The sequence below is a fragment of the Delphinus delphis genome, chromosome 1 (assembly GCF_949987515.2).
Source record: "Delphinus delphis chromosome 1, mDelDel1.2, whole genome shotgun sequence".
In the NCBI taxonomy this organism is placed as follows: Eukaryota; Metazoa; Chordata; class Mammalia; order Artiodactyla; family Delphinidae; genus Delphinus; species Delphinus delphis.
This window is the reverse complement of record NC_082683.1, coordinates 140,715,738-140,734,574: the sequence shown is the minus strand read 5'-3', so window position 1 is coordinate 140,734,574 and position 18,837 is coordinate 140,715,738. Positions and strand designations below refer to the sequence as shown.

General features: G+C 38.7%; 1 protein-coding gene across 1 annotated transcript in view; it reads right to left on the bottom strand.

The window, feature by feature from the left end:
* HMCN1 (hemicentin 1) overlaps positions 1 to 18,837 on the bottom strand; it is a 519,438-nt gene that overhangs the window by 64,146 nt on the left and 436,455 nt on the right. Inside the window, exons 90-93 of the mRNA XM_060035358.1 lie at positions 7,231 to 7,401; positions 6,887 to 7,057; positions 6,081 to 6,251; positions 5,742 to 5,912 (exon numbers count right to left, since the gene is read on the bottom strand). Coding sequence (XP_059891341.1) covers positions 5,742 to 5,912; positions 6,081 to 6,251; positions 6,887 to 7,057; positions 7,231 to 7,401 — 684 coding nt within the window. The remainder of the gene's footprint in view (positions 1 to 5,741; positions 5,913 to 6,080; positions 6,252 to 6,886; positions 7,058 to 7,230; positions 7,402 to 18,837) is intronic.

Genomic DNA, 18,837 nt, shown 5'->3' with positions numbered 1-18,837 from the left:
AATCAAAAGAAAGCTGGAGTAGCAATTCTCATATCAGACAAAATAGACTTTACAATAAAGACTGTTACAAGAGACAAGGACACTACATAATGATCAAGGGATGGAACCAAGAAGACATAACAATTGTAAATATTTATGCACCCAACATAGGAGCACCTCAATACATAAGACAAATACTAACAGCCATAAAAGGGGAGATCGACAGTAACACATTCATAGTACGGGACATTAACACCCCACTTTCACCAATGGACAGATTATCCAAAATGAAAATAAATAAGGAAACACAAGCTTTAAGTGATTCATTAAACAAGATGGACTTAATTGATATTTATAGGACATTCCATCCAAAACAACAGAATACACATTTTTTTCAAGTGCTCATGGAACTATCTCCAGGACAGATCATATCTTGGGTCACAAATCAAGCCTTGGTAAATTTAAGAAAATTGAAATTGTATCAACTATCTTTTCTGACCACAACACTATAAGATTAGATATCAATTACAGGAAAAGATCTGTAAAAAATACAAACACATGGAGGCTGAACAATACACTACTTAATAACGAAGTGATCACTGAAGAAATCATAGAGGAAATAAAAAATACCTAGAAACAAATGACAATGGAGACATGATGACCCAAAACCTATGGGATGCAGCAAAAGCAGTTCTAAGAGGGAAATTTATAGCAATACAATCCTACCATAAGAAACAGGAAACATCTCAAATAAACAACCTAACCTTGCAGCTAAACCAATTAGAGAAAGAAAAGAAAAACCCCAAAGTTAGCAGAAGGAAAGAAATCATAAAAATCAGATCAGAAATAAATGAAAAAGAAATGAAAACAACGATAGCAAAGATCAATAAAACTAAAAGCTGGTTTTTTGAGAAGCTAAACAAAATTGATAAACCATTAACCAGACTCGTCAAGAAAAAAAGGGAGAAGACTCAGATCAATAGAATTAAAAATGAAAAAGAAGTAACAACTGACACTGCAGAAATACAAAGGATCATGAGAGATTACTACAAGCAACTCTATGCCAATAAAATGGACAACCTGGAAGAAATGGACAAATTCTTAGAAATGTACAATCTACCAAGAGTGAACCAGGAAGAAACAGAAAATATGAACAGACCAATCACAAGCACTGAAACTGAAACTGTGATTAAAAATCTTCCAACAAACAAAAGCCCAGGACAGATGGCTTCACAGGTGAATTCTATCAAACATTTAGAGAAGAGCTAACACCTATCCTTCTCAAACTCTTCCAAAATATAGCAGAGGGAGGAACACTCCCAAATTCATTCTACGAAGCCACCATCACCCTGATACCAAAACCAGACAAAGATATCACAAGGAAAGAAAACTACAGGCCAATATCACTGATGAACATAGATGCAAAAATCCTCAACAAAATACTAGCAAACATAATCCAACAGCACATTAAAAGGATCATACACCATGATCAAGTAGGGTTTATTCCAGGAATGCAAGCATTCTTCAATATACACTAATCAACGTGATACACCATATTAACAAATTGAAGGAGAAAAACCATATGATCATCTCAATAGATGCAGAGAAAGCTTTCGACAAAATTCAACACCCACTTATGATAAAAACACTGCAGAAAGTAGGCATAGGGGAAACTTTCCTCAACATAATAAAGGCCATATATGACAAACCCACAGACAACATCGTCCTCAATGGTGAAAAACTGAAAGCATTTCCATTAAGATCAGGAACAAGGCAAGGTTGCCCACTCTCACCACTCTTATTCAACATAGTTTTGGAACTTTTAGCCACAGCAAGCAGAGAAGAAAAAGAAATAAAAGGAATCCAACTCGGAAAAGAAGAAATAAAGCTGTCACTGTTTGCAGATGACATGATACTCTCCATACAAAATCCTAAAGATGCTACCAGAAAACTACTAGAGCTAATCAATGAATTTGGTAAAGTTGCGGGACACAAAATTAATGCACAGAAATCTCTTGCATTCCTATACACTAATGATGAAAAATCTGAAAGTGAAATCAAGAAAACACTCCCATTTACCACTGCAACATAAAAATAAAATATCTAGGAATAAACCTACCGAAGGAGACAAAAGACCTGTATGCAGAAAATTATAAGACACTGATGAAAGAAATTAAAGATGATACAAATAGATGGAGAGATATACCATGTTCTTGGATTGGAAGAATCAACATTGTGAAAATGACTCTACTACCCAAAAGAATCTACAGATTCAATGCAATCCCTATCAAACTACCAGTGGCATTTTTCACAGAGCTAGAACACAAAATTTCACAATTTGTATGGAAACAAAAAAGACCCCAAAAAGCCAAAGCAATCTTGAGAATGAAAAACGGAGCTGGAGGAATCAGGCTCCCAGACTTCAAACTATACTACAAAGCTACAGTAATCAAGACAGTATGGTACTGGCACAAAAACAGAACTATAGATCAATGGAACAGGATAGAAATCCCAGAGATAAACCCACGCACATATGGTCACCTTATCTTTGATAAAGGAGGCAAGAATATATAGTGCAGACAAGACAGCCTCTTCAATAAGTGGTGCTGGGAAAAATGTACAGGTACATGTAAAAGTATGAAATTAGAACACTCCCTAACACCATACACAAAAATAAACTGAAAATGGATTAAAGACCTACATGTAAGGCCAGAAACTTTCAAACTCTTAGAGGAAAACATAGGCAGAACGCTCTATGACATAAATCACAGCAAGATCCTTTTTGACCCACCTCCTAGAGAAATGGAAATAAAGACAAAAACAAATGGGACCTAATGAAACTTCAAAGATAAGGCTCAGCAAAGGAAACCATAAAGAAGACCAAAAGATAACCCTCAGAATGGGAGAAAATATTTGCAAATGAAGCAACTGACAAAGGATTATTCTCCAAAGTTTACAAGCAGCTCATACAGCTCAATAACAAAAAAACAAACAACCCAATCCAAAAATGGGCAGAAGACCTAAATAGACATTTCTCCAAAGAAGATATACAGACTGCCAAAAAACACATGAAAGAATGCTCAACATCATTAATCATTAGAGAAATGGAAATCAAAACTACAATGAGATATCATCTCACACCAGTCAGAGTGGCCATCATCAAAAAATCTACAAACAATAAATGCTGGAGATGGTGTGGAGAAAAGGGAACACTCTTGCACTGTTGGTGGGAATGTAAATTGATAGAGCTACTGTGGAGAACAGTATGGAGGTTCCTTAAAAAAGTAAAAGTAGAACTACCATATGACTCAGCAATCCCACTACTGGGCATATACCCTGAGAAAACCATAATTCAAAAAGTCATGTACGAAAATGTTCATTGCAGGTCTATTTACAATAACCAGGACATGGAAGCAACCTAAGTGTCCATCAACAGATGAATGGATAAAGAAGATGTGGCGTATATATACAATGGAATATTACTCAGCCATAAAATGAAACGAAATTGAGTTATTTGTAGTGCGGTAGCTGGACCTAGAGTCTGTCATACGGAGTGAAGTCAGAAAGAGAAAAACAAATACCGTATGCACACATATATGTATGGAATCTTAAAAAAAAAAAAAGGTCATGAAGTACCTAGGGTTTAGATGGGAGTAAAGACACAGACCTACTAGAGCATGGACTTGAGGATATGGGGAGGGGGAAGGGTAAGCTGTGACAAAGTGAGAGAGTGGCATGGACATATATAGACTACCAAACGTAAAATAGATAGCTAGTGGGAAGCAGCCACAGAGCACAGGGAGATCAGCTTGGTGCTTTGTGACCACCTACAGGGGTGGGATAGGGAGGGTGGGAGGGAGGGAGACGCAAGAGGGACGAGATATGGGAACATATGTATATGTATAACTGATTCACTTTGTTATAAAGCAGAAAGTAACACACCATTGTAAAGCAGTTGTACTCCAATAAAGATGTTAAAAAAAAAAAAAAGACACTTCCCAACTCCTTTTATAAAGCCAGCATTACTCTGATACTAAAACCAAGAAAATCACAAGATAACAACAGACCAATATCTCGTACAAATATTGGTGTAAAAACCCTCAATAAAATTGTAGCAACTGCTATCCATCAACATATAAAAAAAAATATCACCATGACTAAGTGGGATTTATTCCATGAATGCAAGGTTGGTTCAACATCCAAAAATTAATTAATGGAATACATCATATCAGAATTTAATAAGTGAAAAGCATATGCTCACCTCATGAGACACAGAAAAAGCATTTGGCAAGATCAACACTTTTCATCATAAAATCATTCATCAAACTATGAATTGAAAGGAACTTCCTCCATATGTGAAAGAACATCTATGAAAAAACCCACATCTAACATCATACTTAATGGTAAAAGAAAGGATGCTGTCTTCCTTAATCAGGAAAAAATAAGGATATTTGTTCTCATTACCTCTATTCATCATTATAAGAGACCTTCCAGCCAGGGCAATTAGGCAAGAAAAACAAATAAAAGGCATATCCATTGCGAAGAAAAAGAAGTAAAATTATCTCTATTTGAAGATGACATGATCTTATATATATAAACAATTCCATGGAATCCACTAAAAAGTAAACTGACAAATGCAGCAAGATTTCAGGATACAATATCAGTTAAAAACTTCACTGTATTTTTATACAAAAAAAAAAAAGATACGGTTACATCTGACTGATAGATATTTGCCCTTTCAGCATGCCTACATCCTATAAACCTTTTCATGTAATTCCTTTCTCTCACTCTGCCAAATGGGCCTTCTTGATTTTCAGGGATATTTTATTTCTAAGGCAACCTTAAACCTTTGGAAAGTCCAATGGTATCTCAGTATTTCAACAATGCGAGAATATTCGTTTTGGTCTTCTTATAGCACTTAGGAAGCCTATCCTTTGAGATAAGTACCCTTAGTATTATCCACCATTTCTTGGGACTCCAATAAACTCTTTTATTTTTGCAGTACGCGGGCCTCTCAGTGTTGTGACCTCTCCCGTTGAGGAGCACAGGCTCCGGATGCGCAGGCCCAGCGGCCATGGCTCACGGGCCCAGCTGCTCTGCAGCATGTGGGTCTTCCCGGACCGGGACACGAAGCCGTGTCCCCTACATCGGCAGGCGGACTCTCAACCACTGCGCCACCAGGGAAGCCCTCCAAGAAACTCTTTTTAAGGTCCATGAGTTCTAGAATTCTGACTTTGTTCCTTCTGAATTTTTGCATCACTTACAATATCTAGCCATATTTCACGACTGACTTGAATTATGGTAGTTGAACTTCCCCTAATCTTTTTTCTTGAGCTGAATTTGCCCTATTTTACTGTCTACACTCATGTTCTCCATATTTCCATCTGTGAAAGAACAGCCTCCAATTGTGTATTTCTATTAGATATTCAGTTTCTACCCCACCGTCATTTTTCCGCTTGGAATCTCAGCCTGGCTTTCCCACTCTTCCATGCCCCTTTACCCCTCAAGCCCAGGACTACTATACGGCTGTGCAGACTATTTCCTTTTACAAGGGAGCCTGGAAGATGGCAATCAGAGACTAAAATCCAGCATGAACTTTGGTGTAGAGCTGCACCAACGAGGGGGAAAAAAGCGCACTTTTCCCATTAATTCCTCTCAGAGTTGGTGCTATTTTGTAATTTGAGGGCTCAGAGTGACACCTTTCTTCAATTTGTGGAAAGTCTCTAAATGTGGTCCTGCCAAAGTCTAACTTAGTTGCTTACCTGGGCATGCTTGTATATTGCATCTGGATACCTGAGTAGCATCTCCTAGGCAGGGGCGACCACTTTTGGATGGTACTGGATTGTTACACTGTCGTTTTCGAGTCTTTTCACCTCCTCCACAAGAGGTAGAACACCAGCTCCAACTATGCCAGTTTCCCCAACTTCCATCCACTATGAACAAGAATAGAATGGTCGATATTAACAAATAGGTTTTAAAACCTACACCTAGGGTAACTCTGCCTATACAACTTCCATTTTAAGATCTGAAATGATGGGCTACTACAATGAGCACTAAAGAAATGCTTTACTTGTTCTACTGCCAGGAGTCGGGAAGCTCACCAGGACATATGTCAGTGTTGCATCTCTGGATCTGGGAGTCTGGGCCCCCACAAGCTCTTCCTCCATTGGAGGGACGAGGGTTATCACATGTGCGGTATCGCCGCATCTGCCCCCCATTACACGTCCGGCTGCACATTCCCCAGCCACTCCAAGGACTCCAGTTACCATGAGCTACAACACAGAACCATTGGAGAAGTGCTAAAGAATGACATTCATCCAAAAAATATGGAAAGACTCTCTCCAGGAACTGAAAAGAAACACACAAATCTATAAATAAGCAAATTCCAAAGGCAGGGGGTTTGGTTGTTGGTTTGAGTAGAAACAGAATACATTCCAGTGACTGTGCAATTCCATTTAACCTACATTTACTGAGCGTTAGACTTTTCTAGGAGCTGGAGGATAGGAATGAGAAAAGATCTCTGAGGAGTCCAGCTATAACATTCAGGATACAGTGAGTTCAAATACTGCTATGGTCTAAAATTCTAGCTTGGTGACTAAATTAAGGCAGAGAGCCACCTGTCTGCCTCCATAAAAGAATCAACATCATTACCAGTTAGCGTGGAAGGGTGCCCTAGTCCCTGCCCTCTGCAGCTGGTCCTGTAGAGCACGTGAAACAGGACATAGCCCCTGCCCATATAAATCAGTGGCATCTATGGTATTAGACAAAACAGCAACCATGCAACATTTTGATATCCTAAACCAGAGGAAGACAAATCAAGTAACAGACTATATTATAACTTTACGGACTTGAGTCCATAATGAAACTTAAGAAAGTATAATGCTGACTCACTATTTCCAACACTCACTTGGACAAGAGTCACTATTGCAAAAATCACTCTGCACATCACTCCCTTCACACTTGTTGCCTCCATACTGGGGAACAGGATCAGAGCAGTCCCTTGTTCGTTGTCTGGCACCTCCTCCACAGGACACAGTGCAGGTACTCCAACTGGTCCAAGTGGCCCACTTGCCATCAACTGGGTTAAAGAAAAACGTATGTGCTCTGTTAGTACTTAAAAATGACCAAGTTAAACTCTGGGCATTGATAGGTTGAGTGATATTCTTATTGACAATGATTCTTATTGAAATATTCCCTAGATCAGAGATAGATGTTATTTTATTAAGGGTACAAACATTGTATTTATCTTACCTGGACAGTGTCTTTCATGGCAAACTTGCATCTGTGTTTCTGCTCCATTACAGTAGGATCCATCAAACGATGGTGGTGGGTTATTGCACAGTCTTGTTCTTGTTTGGGTACCCTTCCCACAACTTATGCTGCATGTTCCCCAAGTCTGCCAAGTACTCCATGCTCCATGAACTGCAAACATCCCAAGAGACAGAGTTTCAAGTCACAGAACCATGTTTGTTAAAAAAAACAAAATTATACAAATAAATAACACAGTAATGAGTTAAATTAGCCCAGAATCTAAAATAATTGAAATTGAACCAAAGGAAAAGTAACAAATGATGTTCTTCCTTTCCCATCTGGTTAGATTTTCATAAGAATTTGTGTCTATCAGGAAATTCAGAAGGATACCTAGAGCCAAAATAAATGCTTTAAATTATTCAAAGGGGCTATTTTATTTTTTTATTTTTATTTTTTTTTGCGGTACGTGGGCCTCTCACTGTTGTGGCCTCTCCCGTTGCGGAGCACAGGCTCCGGACGCTCAGGCTCAGTGGCCATGGCTCACGGGCCCAGCCGCTCCGCGGCATGTGGGATCTTCCCGCACTGGGGCACGAACCCGTGTCCCCTGCATTGGCAGGCGGACTCTCAAAACACTGCACCACCAGGGAAGCCCAAAGGGGCTATTTTATTAAAATTAAGGCGAGACAAGGGGAAGATGGTGGAAGAGTAAGACGCAGAGATTACCTTCCTCCCCACAGATACACCAGAAATACATCTACACGTGGAACAACTCCTACAGACACCAACTGAATGCTGGCAGAAGACCTCAGACCTCCCAAAAGGCAAGAAACTCCCCACGTACCTGGGTAGGGCAAAAGAAAAAACAGAGACAAAAGGATAGGAACGGGATCTGCACCAGTGGGAGGGAGCCGTGAAGGAGGAAAGGTTTACACACACGAGGAGCCCCTTCGTGGGCAGAGACTACGGGTGGCGGAGGGGGAAGCTTCGGAGCCGCGGAGGTGAACACAGCAACAGGGGTGCGGAGGGCAAAGCAGAGAGAGTCCCACACAGAGGATAGGTGCCGACCGGCACTCACCAGCCCGAGAGGCTTGTCTGCTCACCCGCCGGGGTGGGCGGGGCTGGGAGTTGAAGCTCGGGCTTCGGTTGGAGCGCCGGGAGAGGACTGGAGTTGGCGGCGTGAGCACAGCCTGAAGGGGTTAGTGCACAACAGCTAGCCGGGAGAGAGTCCAGGGAAAAGTCTGGACCTGCTGAAGAGGCAAGAGACTTTTTCTTCCCTCTTGGTTTCCTGGTGCGCGAGGAGAGGGGATTAAGAGCGCTGCTTAAAGGAGCTCCAGAGACGGGCGCGAGGCGCGGCTAAAAGCGCAGACCCCAGAGACAGGCATGAAACACTAAGGCTGCTGCTGCCGCCACCAAGAAGCCTGTGTGCGAGCACAGGTCACTATCCACACCCCCTTCCGGGGAGCCTGTGCAGCTGCCACTGCCAGAGTCCTGGGATCCAGGGACAACTTCCCCGGGAGAACGCACGGCGCGCCTCAGGCTGGTGCAACGTCATGGTGGCCTCTGCCGCCGTAGGCCCGGCCCGCACTGCGTGCCCCTCCCTCCCCGCCGGCCTGAGTGAACCAGAGCCCCCAATCAGCTGCTGCTTTAACCCCGTCCTATCTGAGCGAAGAACAAACGCCCTCCAGAGACCTACACGCAGAGGCGGGGCCAAAACAAAGCTGAACCCCAGGAGTTGTGCGAACAAAGAAGAGAAAGGGAAATCTCTCCCAGCAGCCTCAGAAGGAGCAGATTAAATCTCCACAGTCAACCTGATGTACCTGCACCTGTGGAATACATGAATAGACACGAATCATCCCAAATTGAGGAGGTGGACTTTGAGAGCAACATTTATGATTTTTTCCCCCTTTTCCTCTTTTTGTGAGTGTGTATGTGTATGCTTCTGTGTGAGATTTTGTCTGTATAGCTTTGCTTCCACCATTTGTCCTAGGGTTCTATCCGTCCATTTTTTTAAATTTGTTTTCTTAATAATTATTTTTTATTTTAATAACATTTTATCTTACTTTATCTTCTTTCTTTCTTTCTTTTTACCTTCCTTCCCTCCTTCCTGCTTCCTTCCTTCCCTCCTTCCTTCCTTCCTTTCTTCTAGTAATTCTTTCTTTCTTTTTCTCCCTTTTATTCTGAGCCATGTGGATGAAAGGCTCTTGGTGCTGCAGCCAGGAGTCAGTGTTGTGCCTCTGAGCTGGGAGAGCCAACTTCAGGACACTGGTCCACAAGAGACCTCCCAGCTCCACATAAGATCAAACGGCAAAAATCTCCCAGAGATCTCCATCTCAACACCACCACCCAGCTCCACTCAACGACCAGCAAGCTACAGTGCTGGACACCCTATGCCAAACAACTAGCAAGACAGGAACACAACCCCACCCATTAGCAGAGAGCCTGCCTAAAATCATAATAAGTCCACAGACACCCCAAAACACACCACCAGACGTGGACCTGCCCACCAGAAAGACAAGATCCAGCCTCATCCACCAGAACACAGGCACTAGTCCCCTCCACCAGGAAGCCTACACAACCCACTGAACCAACCTTAGCCACTGGGGACAGACACCAAAATCAACGGGAACTATGAACCTGCAGCCTGCAAAACGGAGACCCCAAACACAGTAAGATAAGCAAAATGAGAAGACAGAAAAACACACAGCAGATGAAGGAGCAAGATAAAAACCCACCAGACCTAACAAATTAAGAGGAAATAGGCAGTCTACCTGAAAAAGAATTCAGAATAATGATAGTAAAGATGATCCAAAATCTTGCCAATAAAATAGACAAAATGCAAGAAACATTTAACAGGGACCTAGAGGAACTAAAGATGACACAAGCAACGATGAACAACACAGTAAATGAAATTAAAAATACTCTAGAAGGGATCAATAGCAGAATAACTGAGGTAGAAAAATGGATAAGTGACCTGGAGGATAAAATAGTGGAAATAACTACTGCAGAGCAGAATAAAGAAAAAAGAATGAAAAGAACTGAGGACAGTCTCAGGGACCTCTGGGACAACATTAAACGCACCAACATTCGAATTATAGGGGTCCCTGAAGAAGAAGAGAAAAAGAAAGGGACTGAGAAAATATTTGAAGAGATTATAGTTGAAAACTTCCCTAATATGGGAAAGGAAATAGTTAATCAAGTCCAGGAAGCACATAGAGTCCCATACAGGATAAATCCAAAGAGAAATACACCAAGACACATATTAATCAAACTGTCAAAAATTAAATACAAAGAAAGCATATTAAAATCAGCAAGGGAAAAACAACAAATAACACACAAGGGAATCCCCATAAGGTTAACCGCTGATCTTTCAGCAGAAACTCTGCAAGCCAGAAGGGAGTGGCAGGACATATTTAAAGTGATGAAGGAGAAACACCAGCAACCAAGATTACTGTACCCAGCAAGGATCTCATTCAGATTTAATGGAGAAATTAAAACCTTTACAGACAAGCAAAAGCTGAGAGAGTTCAGCACCACCAAACCAGCTTTACAACAAAGGCTAAAGGAACTTCTCTAGGCAAGAAACACAAGAGAAGGAAAAGACCTACAATAACAAACCCAAAACCATTAAGAAAATGGGAATAGGAACATACATATCGATAATAACCTTAAATGTAAAATGACTAAATACTCCCACCAAAAGACACAGATTGGCTGAATGGATACAAAACAAGACCCATATATTTGCTGTCTACAAGAGACCTACTTCAGACCTAGAGACACATAGAGACTGAAAGTAAGGGGATGGAAAAAGATATTTCATGCAAATGGAAACCAAAAGAAAGATGGAGTAGCAATTCTCATATCAGACAAAATAGACTTTACAATAAAGACTGTTAGAAGAGACAAAGAAGGACACTACATAATGATCAAGGGATCGATCCAAGAAGAAGATATAACAATTGTAAATATTTATGCACCCAGCATAGGAGTACCTCAATACATAAGGCAAATACTAAAGCCATAAAAGATGAAATCGACAGTAACACATTCATAGTAGGGGACTTTAACACCCCACTTTCACCAATGGACAGATCATCCAAAATGAAAATAAATAAGGAAACACAAGCTTTAAATGATACATTAAACGAGATGGACTTAATTGATATTTATAGGACATTTCATCCAAAAACAACAGAATACACATTTTTCTCAAGTGCTCATGGAACATTCTCCAGGACAGATCATATCTTGGGTCATAAATCAAGCCTTGGTAAATTTAAGAAAATTGAAATTGTATCAACTATCTTTTCCAACCACAACGCTATGAGACTATATATCAATTACAGGAAAAGATCTGTAAAAAATACAAACACATGGAGGCTAAACAATACACTACTTAATAATGAAGTGATCACTGAAGAAATCAAAGAGGAAATTAAAAAATACCTAGAAACAAATGACAATGGAGACATGACGACCCAAAACCTATGGGATGCAGCAAAAGCAGTTCTAAGAGGGAACTTTATAGCAATACAATCCTACCTTAAGAAACAGGAAACATCTTGAATAAACAACATAACCTTGCACCTAAAGCAATTAGAGAAAGAAAAACAAAAAAAACCCAAAGCTAGCAGAAGGAAAGAACTCATAAAAATCAGATCAGAAATAAATGAAAAAGAAATGAAGGAAACGATAGCAAGGATCAATAAAAGTAAAAGCTGGTTCTTTGACAAGATAAACAAAATTGATAAACCATTAGCCAGACTCATCAAGAAAAAGAGGGAGAAGACTCAAATCAATAGAATTAGAAATGAAAAAGGAGAAGTAACAACTGACACTGTAGAAATACAAAAGATCATGAGAGATTACTACAAGCAACTGTATGCCAATAAAATGGACAACCTGGAAGAAATGGACAAATTCTTAGAAATGCACAACCTGCCAAGACTGAATCAGGAAGAAATAGAAAATAAGAAGAGACCAATCACAAGCAGTGAAATTGAAACGGTGATTAAAAATCTTCCAACAAACAAAGGCCCAGGACCAGATGGCTTCACAGGGAAAGTCTATCCAACATTTAGAGAAGAGCTAACACCTATCCTTCTGAAACTCTTCCAAAATATAGCAGAGGGAGGAACACTCCCAAACTCAGTCTACGAGGCAACCATCACCTTGATACCAAAACCAGACAAGGATGTCACAATGAAAGAAAACTACAGGCCAATATCACTGATGAACATAGATGCAAAAATCCTCAACAAAATACTAGCAAACAGAATCCAACAGAACATTAAAAGGATCATACACCATGATCAGTGGGGTTTATTCCAGGAATGCAAGCATTCTTCAATATATGCAAATCAATCAACATGATACACCATATTAACAAATTGAAGGAGAAAAACCATATGATCATCTCAATAGATGCAGAGAAAGCTTTCGACAAAATTCAACACCCATTTATGATAGAAACCCTCCAGTAGCCGTAAAGGGAACTTTCCTCAACATAATAAAGTCCATATATGACAAACCCACAGCCAACATCGTCCTCAATGGTGAAAAACTGAAAGCATTTCCACTAAGATCAGGAACAAGACAAGGTTGCCCACTCTCACCACTCTTATTCAACATAGTTTTGGAAGTTTTAGCCACATCAATCAGAGAAGAAAAGGAAATAAAAGGAATCCAACTCGGAAAAGAAGAAATAAAGCTGTCACTGTTTGCAGATGACATGATACTCTACATAGAGAATCCTAAAGATGCTACCGGAAAACTACTAGAGCTAATCAATGAATTTGGTAAAATAGCAGGATACAAAATTAATGCACAGAAAGCTCTTGCATTCCTATACACTAATGATGAGAAACCTGAAAGTAAAATCAAGAAAACACTCCCATTTACTATTGCAACAAAAAGAATAAAATATCTAGGAATAAACCTACCTAAGGAGACAAAAGACCTGTATGCAGAAAATTATAAGACACTGAAGAAAGAAATTAAAGATGATACAAATAGATGGAGAGATATACCATGTTCTTGGATTGGAAGAATCAACATTGTGTAAATGACTCTACTACCCAAAACAAGCTACAGATTCAATGCAATCCCTATCAAACTACCAGTGGCATTTTTCAAAGAGCTAGAACAAAAAATTTCACAATTTGTATGGAAACAAAAAAGACCCCAAAAAGCCAAAGCAATATTGAGAACGAAAAATGGAGCTGGAGGAATCAGGCTCCCTGACTGCAGACTATATTACAAAGCTACAGTAATCAAGACAGTATGGTACTGGCACAAAAACAGAAAGATAGATCAATGGAACAGGATAGAAATCCCAGAGATAAACCCACGCACATATGGTTACCTTATTTTTGATAAAGGAGGCAGGAATGTACAGTGAAGAAAGGACAGCCTCTTCAATAAGTCTTACTGGGAAAACTGGACAGGTACATGTAAAAGTATGAGATTAGATCACTTCCTAACATCATACACAAAAATAAGCTCAAAATGGATTAAAGACCTAAATGTAAGGCCAGAAACTATCAAACTCTTAGAGGAAAACATAGGCAGGACACTCTATGACATAAATCAGAGCAAGATCCTTTTTGACCCACCTCCCAGAGAAATGGAAATAAAAACAAAAATAAACAAATGGGACCCTATGAAACTTCAAATCTTTTGCACAGGAAAGGAATCCATAAACAAGACCAAAAGACAACCCTCAGAATGGGAGAAAATATTTGCAAATGAAGCAACTGACAAAGGATTAATCTCCAAAATTTATAAGCAGTTCATGCAGCTCAATAACAAAAAAACAAACAACCCAATCCAAAAATGGGCAGAAGACCTAAATAGACATTTCTTCAAAGAAGATATACAGACTGCCAACAAACACATGAAAGATTGCTTAACATCATTAATCATTAGAGAAATGCAAATCAGAACTACAGTGAGGTATCTCCTCACACTGGTCAGAATGGCCATCATCCAAAAATCTATAAACAATAAATGCTGGAGAGGGTGTGGAGAAAAGGGGACCCTCTTGAACTGTTGGTGGGAATGTAAATTGATACAGCCACTATGGAAAACAGTATGGAAGTTCCTTAAAACACTAAAGGTAGAACTACCATATGACCCAGCAATCCCACGACTGGGCATATACCCTGAGAAAACCATAATTCAAAAAGAGTCATGTACCAAAATGTTCATTGCAGCTCTATTTACAATAGCCCGGAGATGGAAACAACCTAAGTGTCCACCATCGGATGAATGGATAAAGAAGATGTGGCACATATATACAATGGAATATTACTCAGCCATAAAAAGAAATGAAATTGAGCTATTTGTAATGAGGTGGATAGACCTAGAGTCTGTCATACAGAGTGCAGTAAGTCAGAAAGAGAAAGACAAATACCGTATACTAACACATATATATGGAATTTAAGAAAAAAAGTGTCATGAAGAACCTAGGGGTAAGACAGGAATAAAGACACAGACCTACTCGAGAATGGACTTGAGGATATGAGGAGGGGGAAGTGTAAGCTGTGACAAAGCGAGAGACAGGCATGGACATATATACACTACCAAACGTAAGGTAGATAACTAGTGGGAAGCAACTGCATAGCACAGGGAGATCAGCTCGGTTCTTTGTGACCGCCTGGAGGGGTGGGATAGGGAGGGTGGGAGGGAGGGAGACGCACGAGGGAAGAGATATGGGAACATACGTATATGTATAACTGATTCACTTTGTTATAAAGCAGAAACTAACACACCATTTTAAAGCAATTATACTCCAATAAAGATGTAAAAAAAAGAGCACCCCCCAAAAAAAATTTAATTTAATTTAATTTAATCAAACTACTATATGTAAATAAAATCTGAGCTTTTACCCCTAGCTAAGTATTTGTACTCTAAGCTCTGGAGAAAGTGGAAGGGACCAGAAGCTAAGAAGCAAAGCTGTATAACAAATCTAGATACGGTTATGGACAATACAAATGTCTCCATAATGATAAGCTGGACACCAGACTGCAAGGCCACATCTTTAAGCCTGATTCACCTTCACATTTAAAATGTACTTGGACTTTTCAACAACATGATGATTTGCACAGTTGTAACTCTTTGAAAAATTTTCCCCATTACATAATATTCATGAATTAAGAGTTCTAAATAACACACTCACCTGCTTCCTAAACAACAGTAAAAATTGACCGGGAGTTTCCAAGGAATGATATTAAGGCCTTCCTTGTGGTAACTAACATATTACACCATCTGACCACAAGACTGAAACAACATTATGTTTCCTACCAGGTGCAGGGGCTGAGAATCAACATTACGGTTTCTCTTATGTATAAGTCAGTATCAGGTCATAGTTTTGTTGAGGGGTATTTTCTAGATGTAGGGCTCAAAAAGTTTGTTGTTGTGGTCACCCAGTTTAACCAAGATATGAACCATAGGGCTGTAAGGTCTTGTCTAAATATTCTCTTAACCCAGTCTACAAGAATAAGTTGAAAAACAAGGAATGGAGTTATCATTTGTTTGCTTTGTTTAGAAAATATTTTAAAACACATCTTGAATTTTCTTTTAATTAACTGTTTTCTAGTTGAATTGACTACATATTCGTATACTTTTTAGACAGAGTCACACAAATTTATTTCACCTGACAAGAATCTGCACTAAAAGTTATTTGACTAAACATAAAAGGAAAGAAGAAGGCCTTTAATTAAATGGCAAATATTACTCAAGACTACTTCTTTATTAATTCAGATTACTGATGCTCATGGTTCTTATATATGGACTATGGGATTTCAAAATTCTGCCATTCCAATCATTTTAATATGTTCTATTTCCAAGGCTGTTGGTTAACAAAAGTCTTTATCTCTTACAATATAAAGACTTATGATACATGCATTTTTTGGAGGACCACAATTAGGTGACATTTGTTCATTTATTATCTGTGTAGTTTCTATTATATATGAATAGAGGTTTCCAGCTTAAGATCCTTTAAATTTTTAAAATCAATACAGAAAACCCTAACCAAAATTAAATTTCATGGCATAAAATGCGGTAGGGTTGAAATGTTTCTTTGATGTGAGTGGAACGATAGCAAGAAAAAAGAGGAAAGACAATATAAACCAGAGAAGGCATAAAACATCATGGTATCTAAATAATATAATACAAAAGAAAACAGCTATGGAGGAATTAGTACATTGAAAAAAAAAGTAAAATATAATAGATGAGTTGGTTGTTATACTATGTTGCAGTTGTGATTCTGGAAAGGTAGGAGAGCATGGTGCTTATAAGCAGGGATTCTGGAGCAGATGCCCTGGGCCTGAATAACCACTCTGCCCTTACTAGCTGTACGATCCTTGACAAGTTACTTGGCTTCTGTGCGCCTAGTTTCACCATCTGCCATATATGGATAAGCAAAGAACCTACCTTATTAGGATGGGCATGAGGAATAATGAGTTGATAGATGAAAAGTCCTTGAGCAGTGTAAGACACACAGTATTACATGAGTGTGAGCTCTGAGCTAGTACTGCTATTCTTCACTCAAAGTTCTCAACGATTTTCAGAATAACACTTAAAAAAAGCTCATTCTTTATCTGTAACAATATATTTTTTATGATTGTCTCAAATGGCAGCAGGATGGCCTACCCCAGAAGATACCCATCTTTTTTAGAGGGAGGATTGTCAGTTTAGAAATATCTTCTAACTGGGGGAGGACAAGATAGGCCTAAAATATCAATTCGTACCAGAAAGTCGAAGCGTTCATGAAATGATGGGGACATATCAAGAGGACACTGAAGCTAGGATCCCTCAAGGGATCTCCACTAACCAAATCTAGGACAATTTGTGCATCACAATAAATGAAGACAGTAGTGCATTATAAACCACTGAATGAAATGATATTTGAGTTCTTACTGATATAAGTGAAAAAAAAGGAGAAAGAGAAAGAAAATTCTTTCTTACAATAGAAAGCCAGTAGGGGACTTCCCTGGCGTTCGAGTAGTTAAGATTCTGTGCTTCCAATGCAGAGGGTGTGGGTTCAATCCCTGACTGGGAACTATGATCCCACATGGTGCACGGCATGGCCAAAGAGCAAAAAAAAAACAAAGAAAAAATGCAATTAAAAAAAAAAAGAAAGCCAATAATAGATGTAGAAGATATGATGGAGTTATAAATGTTTTGTAAGATCATAGCAATAGCTGATTTAAAACAAAAATAAATCATAAGTAGATGCTAAAACTAGTGGATAAAAGATTGATAAGAAACAAGATGTTTATGAAGTCTTTAAGTTTCCCTACAAAATACTTATTAGTTACAAAGGTAAAAATAGTAACGACACAGTGGAAGACACCACTTTAAACAAGTGAACAAAGTTAACATCACCAGCTTGGGACAAATTCTGACATCATACACTATCTCATATGATGCACTGAGAAGGACACAAAACCATTTCTGTGATGTTTCTGCCAAAATGCAAAACCTGAATCTAATCATGAAGAAATATCAGACACATCTAAATGGAAACTCTTTTACAAAATGATTAGCCTGTATACTTAAAAAACAGCAAGGCCATAAAAGGTAAAAAGTGACTAAGGAATTGTTCCAGTTGAAAGGGACTAAAGAGACTTGACACATAAACACAAGTGTGATCCTGGACTAGATCTTGCAGTGGGAAAAAGAGTTATGAAGCATATATGACTGGGACAACTAATAAAATTTTAATGTGAACTGTGGATTAGGTAATAAGACTTAATTAGTATTGTATGAATGTTAAATTTCTTGATTTTGATAACTGTTTATAAAAGAGAATGTTCTTGTTTTAGGAAATATACAGAATAGGTGAATCTGGGTAGGGGTATACAGAAGTTCCTTGTACAATTCTTGCAACTTTTCTGTAAGTTTGATTAAGCACAAGTTTTTACTAAAAGAAAATCTCATTAAACCATGTGAGGCAAAAACTAACAGAACTGCAAAGAGAAATGGATGAATCCACCATAATAGACAGAGACTCCAATACTCCTCTATCAGAAATGGACAGATCCAGCAGGCAGAAAATCAGTAAGGAAAGGATTGAACTCAAGAACAACATCAATCAACTGGATGTAGTTGACATCTATATACTATTTCATCCAACAACAGCAGAATAAACATTCTTCTCAGGCTCACATGGAACATTCACCAAGGTAGAACACATTCTGAGCCATAAAATACACTTTAACAAATTTAAAAGAATAGAAATCATATAATGTCTGCTCTCAGATCACAATGGAATCAAGCTAGAAATCAATAACAGAAAGATAGCTGCAAAATCCCCAAATATGTGGAGACTAAACAACACACTACTAAATAATACCTAGGTCAAAGAAGAAATCTAAAGAGATATTAAAAATATTTTGAATTAAATGAAAACATAAGTTATCAAAATTTGTGGGATGCAGCAAAAGTAATGCTTAGAGGGAAGTTCATAGCATTGAATGCATGTATTAGAAAAGATCAAAATAAATTATCTACATTTCTACGTTAGGAAACTAAAACAGAAGAGCAAATTAAATCCAAAGTAAGATGAAAAGAAATAGTAACAATTAGAGCAGAAATCAGTGA